Source organism: Chondrus crispus, genomic scaffold (assembly GCF_000350225.1).
Source record: "Chondrus crispus Stackhouse genomic scaffold, scaffold_205, whole genome shotgun sequence".
Taxonomy (NCBI): domain Eukaryota; phylum Rhodophyta; class Florideophyceae; order Gigartinales; family Gigartinaceae; genus Chondrus; species Chondrus crispus.
This window is the reverse complement of record NW_005179079.1, coordinates 98833-118346: the sequence shown is the minus strand read 5'-3', so window position 1 is coordinate 118346 and position 19514 is coordinate 98833. Positions and strand designations below refer to the sequence as shown.

At 55.7% G+C, this 19514-nt stretch overlaps 1 protein-coding gene across 1 annotated transcript; it reads left to right on the top strand.

The window, feature by feature from the left end:
• The first annotated feature begins 5312 nt into the window (after nucleotides 1-5312).
• CHC_T00003900001 (hypothetical protein) lies at nucleotides 5313-5471 on the top strand. Its single transcript, XM_005715096.1, has one exon. The coding sequence runs from the start codon at nucleotides 5313-5315 to the stop codon at nucleotides 5469-5471; it is 159 nt and encodes a 52-aa protein (XP_005715153.1).
• The last annotated feature ends 14043 nt before the right edge of the window (nucleotides 5472-19514 follow it).

Genomic DNA, 19514 nt, shown 5'->3' with positions numbered 1-19514 from the left:
ATCTGTCGCGTGGGTAAGGGGCTCGGAATCAGGGTAAGGCAGAGATCCCGAGGATGGTACTGTCGACGGACGGGCACGCGTTGTTGAAAGCGCTGCTGCGTACCAACCCATTACGGCAGCCGACATGCCAGGCTCTACGCAAGTTCAGGATTTTCGCGGGGGTGGAATTGGACGGGCCGAGCCACGAGGTGCCTCACAAAATTCTGTCAAGAACGTGACGGACAAGATTGGGCATCCGTTTTACACGCAGGCTCAACACATCCCGACTTTTGTTGTAGCGCACCATCATACATGACTACCCACTCCATAATTATCCCTCGTCCTGATCGTCGTTGACTTCTCGCTGCACCCATTTCTCGTATCTATCATTAACGCGCGCGAATGCTTTCAGAGAGTCGCTGTAGTGCCTCTGAAGTAGTTCGATGTATTCCGTCGGAGCATGTCTGGATTTTGCAGCCTCCAGTTTCAAAACTGAAGACTCTAGCACGTTTACGAGGTCCTGCTTGTCCTTCGACCACTGCACTTCCCGCGACACCACGCTCTTTTGTTCACCCGAATTCCAATGCCGGCTTATCTCCTGTTCCCGTGAGACGGACTCCCTTATCGCGCTTGTCACCTCTGTGATCAAGTTTCCGGCAGCTTTGTCAGTGTTTCCACTTAAGCTCCAACGGTGAGGCCCCGTTGTAGACTCCGACTCTGCAGGCCGGACCCCATCATTAACGACTCGCATGTGCAACGATGGTACACCCTCATCGAAACCACCATCCATCATAACTCGAGATGAATTCCGCAAGAATTCATCGTCACAATTTGGCGTCCCCAGCCCGGAAACTTTTAAAAAAACAAGCATCCGCTTTCCCAAAGCCGTAAGGCTATGTCTTCCATTATCCGACGTCGGCAAGAAACTCCTAAAAATTTCCGGATCGTTTTGTCCCGAACGCTCCCACCTATCTTTGTAGACAGTGAACCCAGTGCGTGTCCGCGCATACTGGTCCTTAAGTACAGATGCCGCTCTAACGCAAAGAGGTGGAAGACTCGGTTCGGCGTCCTCGACCCATCCATCAAAAGAGTACTCAATATGCTCGGAAGGGTCATTAAAGCGATCAGCGATTCTTGCCCAGAAACTGACCCGAGATCTTCCTGCGTCAAGCTGCGCTCTTGTCAGCTCTTGCTGTAACAAATGGACAGATTGGCGACAATGTTTATTATGGCGGAGCATTATGATAAGCCTAGAAAATTCGGAGAGTGTAAAAGCAGGTTCACTTCCCGTCGAACTTGTGCCTAATTCAGCCGTATCACCCTCTCTTAGAACACCAGCAGCATCCAACACAGTGTCAACCTCTGCATCTGAGGGAGCAGGGTACACACGCGCGCGCTTGGAAAGGACGGGGTTGTCTTTTTTCATCATAAACTCATCAAAAGAGGGGCAAAATGGATTGGATGAGAACGTCTCTCTAAACGGAGTACCTTCAATATGAAGAAAAACCACATAGCGATAGTTTCTCAACATGATCTCGTTGAGTTTTCCGTATGCTTTCCTCTTCCAATGCCTCGCCATTTTTTGATGCTCCTTCTTCTTCAGGGATTTAAAGTATGAGAACATGAGACGTCTGTCCTTGACCTCGGGTGTTTCTGGAGCAGCTCGACTCTTCCCCTGAGAATGTGGGTCGAGCACCCGGTCATTGTGAGCAGTAATATTGTCCTGACCAGACGCGCCGATACTTGGCGGAAATGACGGGGGGTTCACGAAGAGCTTACAGGGAGATGGAGGACAAGGGGAATCAAAAACGGAGCTTGCCCCTGGGTTCTGGGGAGTGGGTATGGAAGTAGATTCATTGTGTTCCTGCGCGAAGCTGGCATCGAGTACACGTGCAGTGTCGCAAGCGATCTGATCGGCAGCTCGGTGTGTTGCAGGTCGTGTCTGCGTAAAATGTCGAGGAGATCGCCGGAGTGCAAGCGGGGAGCGGAGAGCTTTGGAAATAGTATTACGCGCCCTTGTCATGGCGCTTGACTTGTGTGGGTTTCTTCGGACAGAGAGGGAGAACTTCTAGCATATAAAGGGCGCGGAGAAAGGCGAGGACGAAGGCGGGTGAGGGCATGGCGGCGAGCTGGGCGGTTCGGGCGGGGAGGAGCTGGGAAATGTAGATGCGGCAAAATGGCGGGTTCAAAATCGCGTGACCGCGCGTCACTGTATGTCACTGTAGTGGGCACTGGGCGGCCTCTGATGGGCGCCCGACGGCTACGATTTGAGGCCGTGACGGGCGCCGGGAACCGTTCCTGTGCACACGCTTCTGTAAGCGAGCTAGCATTTGGGGGACTACAGCGCTCACTCTACAAAATGGCGGGAGAAGGTACTGTGTCTGGTTTGTAAAATGCTAGCAAGCGACTGTCGCAATTTCACGTGGGCGTCGTGCATGGCGGTGGGGTGGGAGGTGGGTGAGGTTCCTTGGGGCCGGGGGCGGCGCGGTCGTTACACGCAGGGACGGCAGGCTGCGGGGAGGAGGGCTCGAGGTGATCGTGGTGGTGGTGGTGAGGGTGCGAGGTAGGGTCCATGGCGAAATGGAATTTGTCGGGGTTCTCACAGGAGAGCTCCGGGTGATATGCAAGCTCTGTGCCAAGTCGCTTGGTGGTGAAAGCGGGCAAGCCCGGGGGCGAGTTGACGGTCAAGGCGATAAGTGGGTATGCGGACATGACACGCCTAGGGCCGGGGTTAAAGGAAGGGGGGGAAGGAATATGGGAGGAGGGAGGGGGGGATGGAGGGGGCTGGATTGAGATATGAAACGAAAGATATGGAAGGGATGGAGGGTGCGGGGAGAGACTGTGTCTGTGTCGATGTTAGGAGGATGACGCGGTGGCGAGGACAATAGCATGTCGGAGGATGTGTGTTGGTCACGGTACTGAGGAGGTGAGGAAGATGGTGATGGGGCGTGGTGGTCGGGCGCGAGGCAGGGGTGGCGGGGAGGAGGGGACGTGGTCATATTCGGCGGGGAAGGGGGGTTGGTGGCGGGGGGGAGGGAGCGAGGGCGGGGTGGTTCACAGGAAAGGGATTTCGGCGAAGCCACTTCATCATCGATCATGAACTAGAGAGCAGCCTCCCCGGCTTCTCACCATTTCATGATCGATGGCAAGGAGGGATTTGATTTCAAAAAGCTGAACTCTGGGTACCCTTCTGCCGTCCGGTGGTGCTCCGTTTCCTAAACAGAGTGTGAAATGCTAGCAAACGACTGTCGCAAATTTCACGTGGGCGTCGAGGCGGGGGAGGGCCGAGTGATGCACATAAACGCGCCACGAAATCTCGCACGGGGTGCGACATGTGGACACGTGTGGGCGTGAGGCGTGACGGAAGGCCGGCTGGGGTTGCCAACCCCAGCAACCAATGGTTGCTGGATGACTTGTCGCCAGCAATTGCTTGGCCAGACAAGGGCGCCCCACTGCTATCGTGGCTCAACGAGCGCGGGCCTTCCCACCGAAGGCTTAACTGCCAGGACAAGGCGACCTGGACCGCCCCGAACTGCTCATGTATGCGAGAAAGGCCGCGCGCGTTGGTGATACGGTGACTGCGAAGGGCGCCGGAGGTTTGACCCCCCTCCGCAAGCAGAAGGTCGAGAATAGGAGGCGCGAAACCGCGGCTTTTCACAGTCGTCCGATGCATGCGGCATGGCGGCTCTTTAAGGTGGTGGCAGTGACCTGCATCCTAGACTACACGCGCTATCAAGCCCAGCGAGGAGACCGAGCCTTGATAGGACTTGCGCGTTCCCACCGCCAACCCACACTGGTTTCGGCCACGATGACAAGGTAAAAACACAGGCTAACTACTTTCGACTTCTTTTTCGGAGGCCCTCTGCATCTATCACCGGTGGTCTCGATAGGCCCCTTCCTTCTATAATGTCAACCATGCTCCTCCGTTTTCTAGACAGCTCACGACGGGCTTCCTTGGTATTCGCCACAATCTCTGCGGCGTCATCCTTCATCCTGCGATACTAACCCTGCTCATCGCCCTCCAGTTCGGCCAATTCTTCCCCAGTAAAACTTCTCGTAATCCTCACATCTGCACGATCGAGAACAAAATTATGCAACTTCATAGAAAGAACAATTAAACGCGCGTTAGTGTGTAGCGAAAAACTGAGTTGGCTCAAGATCCTCCACTTACCGACTAGCATCCCAAAAGCTTGCTCTACATGCATTCGGAGGGAAGAATGATAATAATTAAATGCGTCTTCCGCGTCCGTCGCACTGGCTGCAGGATAGGGCGTAATCAGAGACTCCGTACAAACATATGCCTCATCCCCCGCTATCTAACACTCGAAATGCAACTTGCCAGATTCTAGATAATGCCCAAGTGCTGATACAGTGTGGGCCACAGAGTCATGAGTTGAACCTACGCAACGCCCCGAGCAGCATAAAAATCTATAGTCAGCGTCAACTATAGCCTGCACAGGTAAAGCATAATACAGCTTTCTACAAAAGAAAGTGCTCGGTGCGTGGCACCACGCGGGCTTCTTGATTTTGATGGCTATACCGTCCAAAGCGCCAACGCAACCAGAAAGCGGAGACGGGGGATTACGAGACATCTTGAAAGTTTTTGCCGAGTGACGTAAACCAGACACTGTGGACGGCAACCTGGGCAGCTGCAATCTTTCTGACAATACTGTACACGTAGAATGAAACACATTGTAAACTGATGTCTTAGACATCTGATAAGTACCCATTAAGTCTAGATAACTTGCGCCAGCCATCATCTCAGCGTCACGGCAAGGCGTACATCCGGTGGAATGGTCCGTCGTTTTGCCCGTCGTCCCATTTCGATATTCTTCTGGAGAGACTGCCTAACGCTACTAAGCAATTCATGAAACGCTTGGCGTGGCATTCTGAAAGCCCTGCCGAACAAAGCGTCATCATACACCAGAGTCAAATTTTCAAACGTCAGTTGTTCCCGCAAACGCAATTCCAGGCGTACTTTCCGCGTTTTCTTGTCTTTTTGGAATTGAGAAGAATTGCCGCAGCCGCGAGCAGGTACAAAAACATCCTTCTACGCCGCATTCGCAATAGGACGAGCTCAATTCGGCAGTGGATTTCAGGACTTAACTTCATTGGTAGAGAAGAAGTTTGAAACCCTGACGAAGGAAAGGGAGTGCTGGGGAGGACTGTGTTGGATACTGGCGGTTGCTGATCTATCATGACCGTTTTGGTCATGCACATCGAGGGACCTCATTATAGCAACACGTCGTCCAGCTTTGCTTTTGTCAAGCTACAGGGAGTCAGATTGGGCCATGTGCATGCGCGAGGAGGCGTTGCTGTACCTTCCATGCTGCATGGATCTGCAGACCCTCCAGACTCTGTTCCATTTCCGAGGAGTGGAACTTTGGGATGGCATTACAGTAAAACTACAGCAATGTGCTTCCGATTTTAGTGAAGAATTCAATAAAAACGGGGCGAGGGAAAGGAAAAACGAGAAAAAAGTCCTTTGTTAGGACTGGCCTTGAGTCCCTAATGAAATCATCCCAAAAATCATTTGCAAAATTGTTTCCCGCCAAAATCTTTTCTGCAAAATTTCCTAGCACGGGCTGTGAGGGATGCATTGTCATGCGCTGCTCCAAATTCTTCTGAAAATTAGAACGCAACGACGTCAGAATTAGACTTTGCTCCAGCAATGCATATGTCCACCGGGGTGCACCCTTTTTCGTAGTTTTCTGAGGAGACGGCTACAGTTCGTCTTGCCTCTCGTCCGTTTATCACCGTCCCGAGGTCTGCGTAGTGATCCGCTTGCCTATTTTCTCTTGCAGTCTGCGTGCCGTCTGACGCATGCGGTTGTGGGCGGCTCATCCTTCTCCGTCCGCCTGAGATGAGTATCCGGGTGTCCTCACCGGATGCGAGCGGGGGGGGCGAAAGGTACGGCCTCCTTCCCGCGCGAGTTGACAAAGGAGGGAGATTTGCCGTGCAGACGGGGTAGGCGCGGTGCAGTCTCCGTTTATCCACCTTCCATCGAGGGCAGTGTCCCCGCTCGCCATGAAAGTCCGTGAATACAACGTCGTCGCGCCGTGTAGGTACAGCACGGTTCCTCTCTACAACGTCCGTTGCGCGGGCCCACTTCCGCCTTGTATACCCCCCTTTCGTGGGGGAGGGAGTACGTGTGCGGTTCTCCGTCACGAGCCTTCCCTTCAGTTCCGAGCGTCCACCCAGGGATGGGGGCGTCGGGCAGTTCGGGGTCACGGACGGTCGTATGTACGACATCATTGTAGCATGCGCCTATAGGGTGGTGCCCGGAACGGAGCCTGCCTCGTCGCGAAGGGTGCGTGCAGAGCTAGCTCCTTCTCTCCCTTGTCAACTGAGGGAGCAGACGGCACGCACCTGAGTCTCTGATCGCTCCCGAGGCCCGTGTATACGTTGGCATCGCGGGGCGTGCGTGCAGTACGATCGTTCCGGTAGCATCCAACCCGCCCTTGTAGAGATGGAAGCGGCTCTCCCATGTCACTCCAGCTACTTTCTACCGACGTCCGACGAGCTCGACATCGCGTGTACGGCCAAAAAATATGGTCGTTGACTTCATTTGTAGTGGTCGTAGGTGCGAATGTACCCTGATACCATTAACGGACCTCTTCGGTTTCTTTCCTGACTGGTACTTGTTCTTTCGTATTTCTTCTTTCCGCACCTCCGCGTCTTCCACCCGAGTCACCCCTAGATTGGGTATGCATCGCGCTGTGAGCATTCGGCGAGGGGGCGATTTCCGTCACACGCGCCGCACCGGTGTTCGTACATCGTCACATTTTTCTGATCTACATCGGCTACGGCGTTACCCCCAATCGTGTTTCGGTGGTGTCCGTCCCTTGAGCATGCCGAACGAGACAGCATTGAGATCGTAGAGCGTGATCCACATGGGAAATGCCTCGTGAGGTGTTACGGATGGAACATTCCGACCAAGCGTATCGCTCGTCTTCCGTTTGCGGCAAGCGTCCTGCTCTGCGGGCGTCTGATGACTCGCCCTCCTCTCCACGAGCACGTTCATGTATGTCCTTTTAGGAAGCTTTTGGTGCAGGACGTCTCACCATTTCCACGCCTGCTTCCCTTATAACTCGCATTCCCCCTGGCTCGTCCGGCACAGGTCTCAGCCTAGTCCCCTGCTGCGTCCTTGACCATACACCATCGGTACTCTGACTTGGTCCGGCAAAATTTGGGTCGCCGCGTCAGGCAGTCATCTTTGTGGATGCCCGGTAAGCGTGTGTCCGCCGTGTTCCTCACAGCTCGTGCGTGCATACCCTTCGGTAGGGCTGGCGGATTAAGCAGCGGTGAGAGTTTCCCTTTTGCACGAGCGACTCGCATCACTCGTAACTGTCCGGGCGACGCGCGTCTTGAGGCATTTGTACGGGTACGGAATGAGGTACTGCCGCTGCAATCTCGCGCGTTTGAAGTTGAGAGGCAGTGTCAACGACTACGGTAGCGCGAATCTGGAAAGATCAAAAGGTGCCTGCCACTGCATGATGACCGCAATGGGTCTGGAAAGCTCGTCGGTTCGTCCAGAGGGCCCATTCTCCCTCGCAGCGTGCGAATTCTGCGCGCCACGGATGGGGGCGTAATACCTTTTCGAGAGCACTTGGTGGGTCCACCTGTCAGAGATTCCTATCGCTGTTTGGCTTTGTTCTGGAGCAGAGGGTCGTTGGCATCGTTCCATACCCCCAGTTATATTTCCAATTTTTTTTGGCCGGTGGCGGTTGTTTGACTGCGCTGCTGCCCCTCCATTCCGTCATCGGCCCTCGGATCTGATTGAACGCGTCACTGCTTATGCGCGCGCGCACTTACCGAGCGCATGCGGTTGCTGCTCGCCTGGTCCCTTTCCTCAGGGATCGTCCCCTCCCGGGCAGTACGGACTGCCCGAGACCTATTTCGGGCGCGTTCGGAAGACGTCCATCACGTCGGCTTGATGGTCTTCCAGCGCACTCGGTGCGCTGTACTCTATTTGCACACGACGGAACTGCAACGGCTTCGTGAGTATAGCGCACCGGCGCATGTCGTCGTGTTCGTTGGGAGGTCGTGTCCTCCCTCCTTTCTCTTGACGTCCCAGGGCTACTGTTCGTGACACAGTACGCCCTGTCCCACGACCCGCCTCTCGTCGGTGATGGCGTTTCGTGTCGCGTGAACTTGCGTTTTCCGCGCCTCAACTGAACATCCCATGCTTCCCCGAAGTTGGTCGGCCAACCTCGTTGTGTCCTTGCGTAGACCCCCGCCCTTTCGGACCGCAAAGGGGGGGTTTAATTTATCCGGTCGACGGAGCGGTTGAGGGGCCCCCTCCTTAAGAGTGAACGTCCGCGTTCACTTCGGAGCTGAGGTCCCTCCCCGTGCGTCTTCGAAGAAGCAGCGCATAACGAGACACCAATTCTTCGGGGATGTGGGTGCGTGCTGTCCAAGTGGGTTGGTCGTAGTCCGCCCACTTGAGGAGGAACTCCGTTGTTCCGTGTTCCATCTCTCGATGCTTGAGTAACTTCTCAACGGCGTACTGTGTTCCTTCCCGAACCTTGTCGGCAAGGTCACGCGGGGTCGTCGTGCTCACCCGTGGCGCGTCCATCGGCGGGGGCGCGTACACACAGCGGTCTGCGGACACTCGCTCGGTGACACCATCACGATCGATTGTGACGGTACGACGATCGTTGGCGAGGACGCGGTACGGCCCCACGGCGGGCGAGGCGAGCTTGTTCGACGTCTTGCCCTCGTCGGTGGGGTTCAGGTAGACGAAGTTACCCGGCTCCAGACGTGTGTTGATCGTTCGAACGCGCTTATCGAAGTCGCGTTTGTAACGTGCTTGCGTGCGTCGCAAGCTCCCGTAGGCCTTCTGGATCGTGGCGTCCAGGGTCTTGAGGAACTCCGCATGCTGCGTTCCCCTATTGGCAGGTGGAACGGCCCCACCGGTTCGTCGAAGAGAAAACTCCGGCGAAGGCCGGCTGAGCACGAGCTTAAACGGGGCGTTCGTGTGGTTCGGTGTACGTGGGAGTTATATGCGTACGTTAACGGTCCCACGTACACGTCTCAGTCGTCTTGATGCTCGTTCACGTAATTGCGGAGCATCTACGCAATCGTTCGGTTATAGCGTTCCACCTGGCCGTTCGTCTGAGGGTGGTACGCTGACGTATAAAGGTTCGTAATTCCAAGCACTCGGCATGTGCTTTGGAAGAACTTTGCGTTGAACTGCGGTCCGTTATCCGACAGTAGCGAGCGTGGGACGCCGTACTTAAAGACCCACGCTTCGCAAAACGCCACTGCGACGGTGTAGGCGGTTACCGTGCGCAGTGCGACGACCTGCGTTAACTTCGTAAAGCGGTCGGTGATTACCAGGAGGAATCGTTTCCCTGCCTTGGTCTTTGGGAGAGGCCCCAGTATATCGATTGCGAGGCTCTCCAATGGCCGCGTCGCCGGAAACAACCTTAATCGGTTTAGATGTTTCCGAAACTTGACGCGGTTCATCCCATAGGTTTGACAACCTCGTACGGTCGACGCGACGTCCGCGGCCAAGTGTGGCCAGTAGTACTCGCGACGGAGCGCGTAGTACATGCAGTTCGGCGCCGGATGCCCGGCGATGGCCGGGTTATGGCAGAGCCGCAGCAACCGGGCGCGTAGAGTCCGAGGTACCACCACCTGTACGATATCAGGGTCGAAGGGGTGTCTCCGTTTGAGCAGCCCTTGGTGGTCCTCGAAGAACGCGGAGTCCCGGGACTCTGACTGTCGTGCTAATACCGTTTGGCAGAAGTCATCCACGCGTTGTTCCTCGGCTATCTCCTCTATCGTAAGAGGGGCCGGCAGGTCGTCCTGCGGAGGGGCGACCTGGGAACTGGACGTATCGGCTTCGAAGTCTTGGGCGCGATTGAGGTCCACGGCGTCGAACTCCTCGTTCTCTGCCCAGAACGCGTCGGGTTCTTCTAGAGCAGGGACTTCGTCGTCGCCCCTCGGCTCGTCGCGCGCTCGGGCGCACAATTTCCTTCGAGATTTCGTTCGGTTCCTTGTGGTCACGAAGACGTTGTCGGCCTCGTGGTCGCAGCTCGCGGTGCATACGTGGTCCGCGAGCTCATCCGAGACATCATGAACGGTCGTGCACCTGTCGTAGGTGGGGATGTCGTCGTCCACCTCGACAGCCGGGCGAGGGTCGTCGGCGACCCTCGGTGATACGAGGCGTGACAGGGCGTCGGGGACCTGGTGCACGCGCCCGGGGCGGTACTGAATGGTGAAATCGTATTCAGCCAGACGTAGCCGCCACCGGGTGAGCCTTCCGGAGCTCTCGGTCAGGGACATGAGCCACCTCAGCGCGTCGTGATCCGTTCGGACGGTGAACTTCGTGCCCTCGACGTACGAGCGTAGTGTGCGGACGGCCCACACTACAGCGAAGCACTCGCGTTCCGTAGCGCTGTAGTTGCGTTCGCTGTCGTTTAACGAATACGACCAATATCCGACGGGACGCCAGTCGTTGGCTTCGTCGTGTTCTTGCAGCAGCGTACACCCGAGTTGATACGCACTTGCATCGGTATCGATCCTGTACGGCCGACCGTACCGCGGAAGCGCAAGTATCGGCGGAGCGATCATCCTTGCCTTGAGGTCCTCGAACGCTTGAAGCTGGGCCTCCGTTGGATTATCGAAGTCGGGGTCGGCGTCCTTGCGGGTCATATCGGTTAGCGGTCGAGCTATCTTGGCAAATACCTTGACGAAACGGCGGTAGACGTTGCACGCCCCGAGGAACGAGCGCACCTGCGTAAGCGTCCTCGGGAACGTGAACGTCTTGAAGGCGTCGGCCGCCGTTTCGGCCACGCTGAGCTTACCTGGGGATATCACGTGCCCCAGGTAATGCACCTTCGGACGGAAGAACCTGCACTTCTTGAGCTTGAGGGATATACCGGCGGTCCTCAACAAGCTCAAGACAATGTTGAGATGTTCGGCGTGCTCCTCGTGCGTTCGGGAAAAAACTATGACGTCGTCGAGGTAAACGAGACATATCTGCCATCTTACGCCGGACAAGATGATGTCCAATGCACGTTGGAAGGTGGCCGGTGCCCCTTTCAGTCCGAACGGCATACGCAAATGGCGGAACGTACCCATATGCGTGGTGAATGTGGTCTTATCCCGGTCCTCCGGCGCAACCGGGATTTGCCAGTAGTCTGAATTGCAGTCGAGCGTAGTGAAGACGGCTGCATCCCCTAACGAATCGATGCAGTCGTCCATCCGGGGCAGCGGATACGAATCCGCTGCCGTCTTTGCGTTGAGACGTCGGTAGTCAACGCAAAACCGAAGGGAGCCGTCTTTCTTCGGGACGAGCACCACCGGCGAAGCCCACTCGGTGCTCGCGGGTTCGATAACTCCGGCGTTCAACATCTTGTTGACTTCTTTAGCAACCATCTCACGCATGGCCGGCCCCTTTCGGTAGGGCATAGAACAAATCGGTTTCGTCCCCGCCTCGAGTGGTATGCGGTGCTCTGTTGCTCGTATCGTACCGAGCGCACCGCTCCACAGACTCGAATGCTTACGGAGCATGTCGAGTACCCGTGCACGGAGCTTGTCATCGTCGATGTATGACAAGTCCATTTCTTTTTCCCAATTCTCCGGCGAATTTTCGGGATCCTTATTTGTGACTTGCGCGGTGCCTTCCGTCGATAATGGGCACCCCGCCGGCTGATCGCCGGGGCCGGCGTGACTTCCCTCGGCGGTCTTATTTTCCGGGGAGCTTGGTCGGCCAGCTCCCCCTCTCCCGGCTTGCACGTCCCAGTCGGTGAGATGCAGCGCGTGTGCGATCTCCGCTCCGACTCGGCGCTCGGGCGTCAGGATCGCCAGCGGATTGCGCTTCGCGTAACCGACGACGGTGCGCTTCGGGAACCGCCTCGCTTGGCGCGAGAAATTCGCCACGATCACGTCGAAGGTCTGGTTCGGTAAGACCTCAGCTACACCGTTCGTGAGCCTCACTCCGTGTCGACGTTGGAGTGACGGCATGGGTTCCAAGAGAACGAGGCCGCTCCCCGCGGTAGTGACGCGTATCCGTGCTTGCGACATCGCGGGGATCGTGACCCATCGGGCGACACGGATCGGCTGTGGGGCTTCTTCGCGTACGTCGGCCCGACTTGACTGGCGACCGTGGCGCCGGGTTGGGGGAGACGGCTCCCCCTTCCCATCGACAATGGCGACGGAGCCACCTTGTCGGAGCTCGAGCCTCTGTGCATCTATGTCGATACTTCGAACGTGCGCATCGATGAACGCCGTGCCCAGGAGGACGGGCACCGCGAGCTGGTCGGCGACCACGAACGGAATGCGGAACGTCGTGTTCCGCAGTCGGACGACCAGCTGCACAACCGCAGTCAGCTTGAGCGGGTTACTGTTCGCGCCTGCCAACCGTGGCAGGCGTGCGTCGCGTACGACGTAGCGCGTCCAATCGGGAGGAAGGTCGGCCTTCCTCACCAAGTTATACCCCGAGCAGGTATCGACTGCAATGGTATGAGGCTTGAACGCGTTCCCCTCGGTTGCGATCGAGCCGAGGACGTTGTATATCTTCGATGTCATCAAGCAGATGACACCGTCGACTACCTTCGGTGACGACGGCTCGGCCAGGTCGTTCCGCTTGGGCCGCCGGCGTCGGTTCCGGCTTCTCTTCCGTGGTCTTCTGCCTCGGTCGCGGGGCGTCCGTCGGTCGGTGACGTCCTCGCGACAAGTCGCGTCCGTACGCGACTTGATTTCTTCTGGCGGCTCCGGACACACGTGGGTCGGGCCGCCTGCGCGTTCGATGCGCTCCTTATTTGGCACGTGACTCACGGTGGCCACGGTGCCTTCCTCTAGGCATGCCGGGCTCTCGGGGGCCTCGGCGCCTTTGTCCTCCCGCACCTGACTTACGGAAGTCTCGGTGCGCTCGTGCGGGGTCGAGGGGAATATTATCGGCAAACATTCCCCTCCTCCGCCGGAGTAGAATCGTAGCGGGTCTATGTTGCTGTGACAAGACGGCTCAAGCGACCGCGCGAACGTAACCGTCTTTACCGGGTTTTCGAACTACCCGAGCTGGCGGAGCTACCCGCCTTGCTATCGTTAGCTAGCGCGTCAACGGGTCCCTGGCTGTGGTGGTGCTCGTCGTTCCTCCACCCTGGCTGGGCATCCTCTACGAAGTAATTGGATGCCTCGCCACCTTGAATTGCAACGTCCGGCCGTTGCAATATTTGAGGGGCGGCGAGAACCGGTTCTCCTCCGCCTCCTTCCGTGGGCTGGGGGTTCGGATCCCCAATCCAATCTTGGAGGTACATGATGGCGTTCTGTACCCCTTGGGGCAACTGAGGACGGCCCCAGTCGCCTCTTCCGTCTCGACGGGGATACCGCGTATCCATCCGACAAGGGTCACGTCGATCCCTTTGATCGGTTCCCGGGTGTCGATACCCGCCTTCGCGAGGGGCGAAACGGATGCCCCCACCCGATCGGTTCGGGTCTCCTCGCCGCGGGCCTCGGTCTTCCGGCGTAGACTGCTGGATGAGATTGCGCATTCCGGGGCGCGTCTCCATCTGGTAGCGGTAGTTCCTGTACGCCGTGAACTGACGTTGTTCAGGCGACAGGAACGGGCACGCGTACATGACGTGGCCATACGTCCGGCACAGCCAACACACGTACGCGCTGCCATCGGTCGACGCGAACGTCGCCGCGTGGCGTGCCTCCTCATCGGTGAGTCGAGGCACGTTAGGCAGCCCGCGGTCTCCTTCTCGACGGGAGATATCCAGCTCGGCCATGTTGTGGTTCGGACCACCCGTGGCCCTCGGCGTGTGTGCGAACGCCGTTGCGAAGCTTCCGGTCGAACCGGTGAAAGCTGGCGTAGGGGGTCGGCCTCCTGCCCGGTCGAAGCCTCGCGTAATGAGGACAGGGTCGGCCTGCCACTCATCTTCTCCAATGTGGAGGGCGGTCGCCGGCGAACTTGTTCCGTCCGACCTCGGAGTTCGGACTCCCTTCGCTGCCGGCTTCGGATCCGGCAACGGCAATCCGCGGCGAGCGCGGTAGGTTGTTCCCTCAGCCGTTGCGATACAGCGAATCGTTGAGAGTTCGGTCTTCTGTTGTCCGGGCAACCTTTGCATCGTCTCTGCTACTGCGGCCCCGGTCGCAGTGGACAACCCGCGCACGAAGTAGTGCGCGAGGGCTTGTTCTGAGAACACGGCCGTGCATCGGAACGCGGCGGATTCCAGCCGGTCGGCGAACGTGTTCTCGGTTTCGTGAGGAAGCTGTCGCGCCGACGCGACAGCATCAAACGCTTCCCCTAACACGTCCTTGGTTAGGTAGCGTTTGATAAATTGGTTGACGAGACCAGGCCAGCTCGTGTCGTCGTGGAGCTGGCCGGCGCGGAGGCTGCGCATGGTGTAACTCGTATACAACCGCTCCGCGTCTCGCTCGAGGAAGTGGGCGAAGACAAGGACTGCCACACCTTCGGTCAGGTGCTGGGCATTGAAGGTTATCCGGATATCCTTCAGGAACGGGAGCAACTGAATCGCATCAGTACCGTCGAAGCTCTTCATCGTGGGGCGGAGCCCACGGCAACGTTGGACGTACTTTGCGATCCGTCCCGCGTCACCCGAGGTAACGAGCCTCGAGGTGTTGTCCAACCGATACATCCGGTAGTTCGCGACGGCGCTGAACTCCTGTATCATGGTGTGGACGGGCTCGACCCCAGGTTCGGCGGGAGCCAACGTTCCGAACGGAGTGACGGGCAGTGTTCGGACATCGACGGGGCCGGGATGCGCGGTAAGATCCTCCGGCTGGTAGCCGCCCCAGCGAAGATCGAAGGGGAGAATCGGTTCCCCTGATCCGCCAGCGACTCCTCCACGGCCCTGGTCGAGTTCAGTCGGTACCCGTCGTGACTGCCGCATGCTTCCCGGGACATGCGGCAGGGCTTGAGTCTCGGACGCGAAGTTCGCGTCCGCCGTCGGCTTGATGTCCTCCGCCCTCCGGCTGGTGACGGCACCAGCCGGGGGCCACTCTTGCGATCCGGACGCGCCCGGAGGAACAGTGGCACCGGGCCCACTCGGGGGGGCTCCCGGCGGCCTCTCGGCCGAGGTCTGTTCCATCTCACGGGCACGGCGCCGCGTTGAATTAAGTTCCGCCGCCATGTGCGCGAACGCTCCCATCTGTTCGGCAGATGGGAAGGGTTGCGGGTCTCGTCGAACCCCGGAGTTTGCACTCGCGGGTCGATCCGCAACCTCTACGGCGGGGGAATCAATGCGCGCGTCCTCGACCAGCGCCAAACGGGCGTGTAGCTGGTCGACGAGCGCGCGCAGGTTCTCCAAGGACCGAGTTACGCGCTCGAACCTTCCTTCGCGGAGGGAGCGCAACTCCTCCATACAGCGGGCGTAGACGCTGTCGGAGACGTCGATACGGAGAGATGTCCGGACATCCTCGATGTACTCCGCGATGCGATCGTACATCGCGCGAGCGCGTCCTTCGGAGAGGTCGGGCTACAGTTCGCGGTCCCGAGGACCTGCGTCGCCGTCGCCCACTTGGACGCGTAGCGCTGCCTCTCGCACATCCGCCGGCTCGGATCGGGTCGAGGTCGGGTACTCGGCGCTCATCTCAACGCGTACGGACGCGGAGGTAAAGTACAACCTTCTCGGCGTGATCTTGAAGGTCTTCTAGGTCGGGAGACCAGTGTCGCATAAACACCCCACACCCGGCGGAGGGGGTGTTTGCGATGTTCGGCGGAAGACCCCGGATCGGCGTACCGAGGGTCTTGAACCAACCAACGCCACCGGAAGCGGGCCGGTAGCGGGTGGTAGAGCGTGGTCGGCGGGGACGCGCGCGTAGGCGAGTGGATCGACGCCTCGACGCCCCGGAGCAGTACCGGTTGACGATCCGGTACTGACGGGAGGAGGCGGATCGCAGCTCGCCGCGGTGTCGCGCGCGTCCACTACCCGCTCGGTGGTAGCTACTCGCGGAACGGCGGTGTGAGTACAGTAAGCTGGATGGTCGACCGTCGGTGGAGGGTTGCCTGTCCTGGTCCCCTCCGCCGGCGGTCGCTCCCTATATTTATTGTACAAGTTAATTAACCGTCTACAGTACAGTACGGACTGTACTGTAGTCGGCATACTGTAGACAGTGCGGGCCGGTCCGCACTGTAACGCTGTCAGCCGTCGGGGCTGACAGCACACGTGTGCTACACGTGGGGTACACGTGTTGGTGCGAGCGCGCTGTAAGGCATGCGCGCGCGCGCTGTAATGTCCGTACCTTACAGCGTTAGATCTAATTCTAAATCCAATATATAGTACAGTAGTCGGCGGTTATGCTACAGATAACGGGAGACCACTCGGTGGATGACCGGAACCGGGATCCGGGCGCGGCCTGCGCGGTAGAAGAGTAGAACTAGAGTCAGCGATAAAGAGGAAGAATTAAAGGAAAAACAGAGCTAACGGAGCGGACAGCACAGTAGTTAACGTAGGGCTCGCGCCGGTGGTTCGACCCGCGCGGGGAAAGCAGTTGGGATTCAAGGGGTGTAGATGGCTCGGTCGGTATGAGCGGGCCAGTACCGAGTCGAGGCTACAACCTAGAATCCAGAAACCAACGTAAAAGGCCCGAGGCTTCGTGCCTCTTTACTTTGAGTAGTGGGTTGACTATATGGTCCCCGCCGCCGTAGTCGCGTAACCTAGATTATACTAATAATTAGAATATGTAGAATAGGACGGGTGTAGCCCCGAAGAGTCCCGGCGCAGCCCTTATGGGCCCGGCGGGGGCGGAAGGAGGACACGTGTCCTCCGACGCGGCCTGGCAAACAAGTGGGGAAGCCCACGTGTACCCGTGGTACACGTGGTGGCGGGTGTCGGGGCGATTTGCCGGTTTGGGGTAAGGACAGCTGTCCCAGTACACGGTACAGTGCACTACAATCGACGGTGGCCACTTAACAGAGACCTCCAGACAGCTCCCATCGTCAACAAACCCAACCTCAAGCGCATCTTCTTCAATTCCAACAGGAGGCAAAATAGCTACATTCAGCATTCGAAGCGTGGACACTGGTTCAAGCCAGGCATAGAAGAAATGAGGAGGCTTGAACGTCTGCCATCCACTAACACCATCGCACCCGTCCCCTCCGTTCTCATTTTCTAGGGAAGACTCAGAACCATCAAACGAACTACGGCCATCTCGTGGCACAGCACGCTCCTCCACATCCCCGTTCGTGCACTTCCGCTTTAGGGCCCTTGCCTGCACAACGTCATCGAGGTCCTTCCCTATTACACAAAATACAAAGATTGTTATGCAGAACAGGTCACGTTAGAATATAAATACCATATAAAATAATGAAGACAGGAACATTTGGGAACTCAAACGGGTTGGTTGTCTTACCAGGTTTCTTCCCAGAGAGTCCTAAAGAGCCCTTAATTTTGTTTTACCTTGTTCGGAAAACTGCCAAGCTATATTCCTGGAATGCAGTTTCGGACTCCCAAGCAGCGCGAAGAGTTTCTGTTCCCTTCACATCACCATCCTTCAATCTTTTGAACAGAAGATTTGCGCTCTGAATCTTTTCTTCATTCAAAGACGATCTTGAACGCGAGCAATAGAAATGGTCTGTTTTGTCGGAGGACGACTGGACGTCGGCAAGCGTGTGAGATGGGAGACCATTGTGGTGGCACACGAAAGTGCAAAATAAATTACATAAAATTCTGAGGAGAAATTTTCGCTTCAGTTCAACGTGTATCGTCTCACTTTCGTGTTCTTGAACCGAAAAATGCGAATGCCGCGCGTAACCGAAGCGACTTGTATCGCTTGACGGTACGAGATTTTCTTTCGTTTCCCACTCGTCTCAATAAGATATTATTCAAGAAACAGAAATAATGATTTTGTATTATAACAGATGTTGTTGAATTAAAACCATATTGTTTAGGACATATTTCTCGAACCGCTCAGCATGATATAGGTGATATATTTACGTCAAGATTTCTTCTTGAAATTACAAATGTCATTATTGCACCACACGTGAGCACCTTGTGCACGCAACATAAAAGATTCGCCAAAAGCGAATCTTACTAACTCCTCGAAAGCTCAGGACGGCCTAATTTTGTTATGTGAATAGTTTGACGAGTTATGAAGGCCAGTTCTCATATATCGGAGGAACGCTTATTCTGTAGAGATACATATATAGTCTTGCAGCCCCGAGCCAAAGCAGTGATAGGCCAATAAAACAGTGAACAATCACCTTTACGACAAAAATTCGCTACTTGGCTGTGTTATTTAGCGAAGATTTCTAATGTTTGCTCTGACAAAAGTAGTTAATGGATTTACCTAGTATCCCAGGAGACGGGATTCGCTAAGAAGGACTTCGTGCAAGAAGCAGTTTCTCAAAATTCGCCAACACTTCTCATCAGCTCTATGAAAGATTTGCTTTATACTCGTACTTGGATTCGAATCCAGTATCAAAAGTGGGAGGTTAAAATCAATATTAAATGCATTTAAATCAGTTATGGTATACCATGCTACCAGTACCGCGGTACAATATTTCTCCAACTGCAATTATGTACATTTGATCGCACGCATGCTTTACGTGCGATTTATAGCTGAAATGTTGTGGCAATCAGACCCTAATTGGCATACCCTGTGACACACTGTAAGGAAAATGTCCTTTCGGCATATTAATCGTCCACCATTCAGCTACGCCTTCATCGTCTATTACAATTCGGTGGTTCAAAGTTGTTTCGCGTCCATCCCCCGAACCACCCAAACAAGAGATGGGCGGTAAAATCATAAGATATTAGTTCCAATTTTTGTTGCATGATCTAATGGTTAAGAACCTGTAAGTAGCTTTTATCTATTCCTCGACACAAATATGGCGAATAGGCCAGTACTTATCCATCAAAGATGTTGGCCATGACTCCTTTCGAAAAGTGAATTGTCAATCTGAAATATAATAAGGGTATGGAGTCCTTTCTTCATTCATCAGGTTTAAGAGGTACTTTTCCGCTGTATCTTTCACCAAATTTATTTCCCGTAGATTCAACATTCAGATATAACTTAATTTGACACGTCATATAGAAGTAGGATCGATCGATGTTAAACAAAATCATCCTACTTCGTATCCTCGCGTATTTCGGAATACGCTTGGAGTAGCAGCAGATATTTTAGGGATTCAAACGACCTTGAAGAGAGGCTCATTCTAATTAATATCAGCATATCATTAGACGAATTGTGAAGTATAGGAATACATAATTCTTTGCTGCGTGTTATGCAATAAAGAATAGACGTGTTCTCTAATGCCTCAGAGTTTTGTACAGTCTTTTGATTTGACGAGATACTAAATTCAGGCGTGATATCTATAGGCCTTAATTCGAAAGGGCACGAACGTTTTATGCCGTGTAGTATGAATTAAGGGTTTCTACAGGTGGAAGAGATATCATATGAATTCATGGGCCATTCAGTTGTGGCCCATTTCCTGATTTGAAAATATTTCGACTAGGATTGAAGGACATACTTGACACCATGGAGTGGACTATTTCTGATCAAGGCTATTCAGATGAAAAGTGCAAAACAATTGATGACTTTGAAGGAATGGAGCGAGA

What these genes read in the sequence shown, in the direction of transcription:
- CHC_T00003900001 (XM_005715096.1), top strand. Translation starts at nt 5,313, where the DNA reads ATGGATCTGCAGACCCTCCAGACTCTGTTCCATTTCCGAGGAGTGGAA.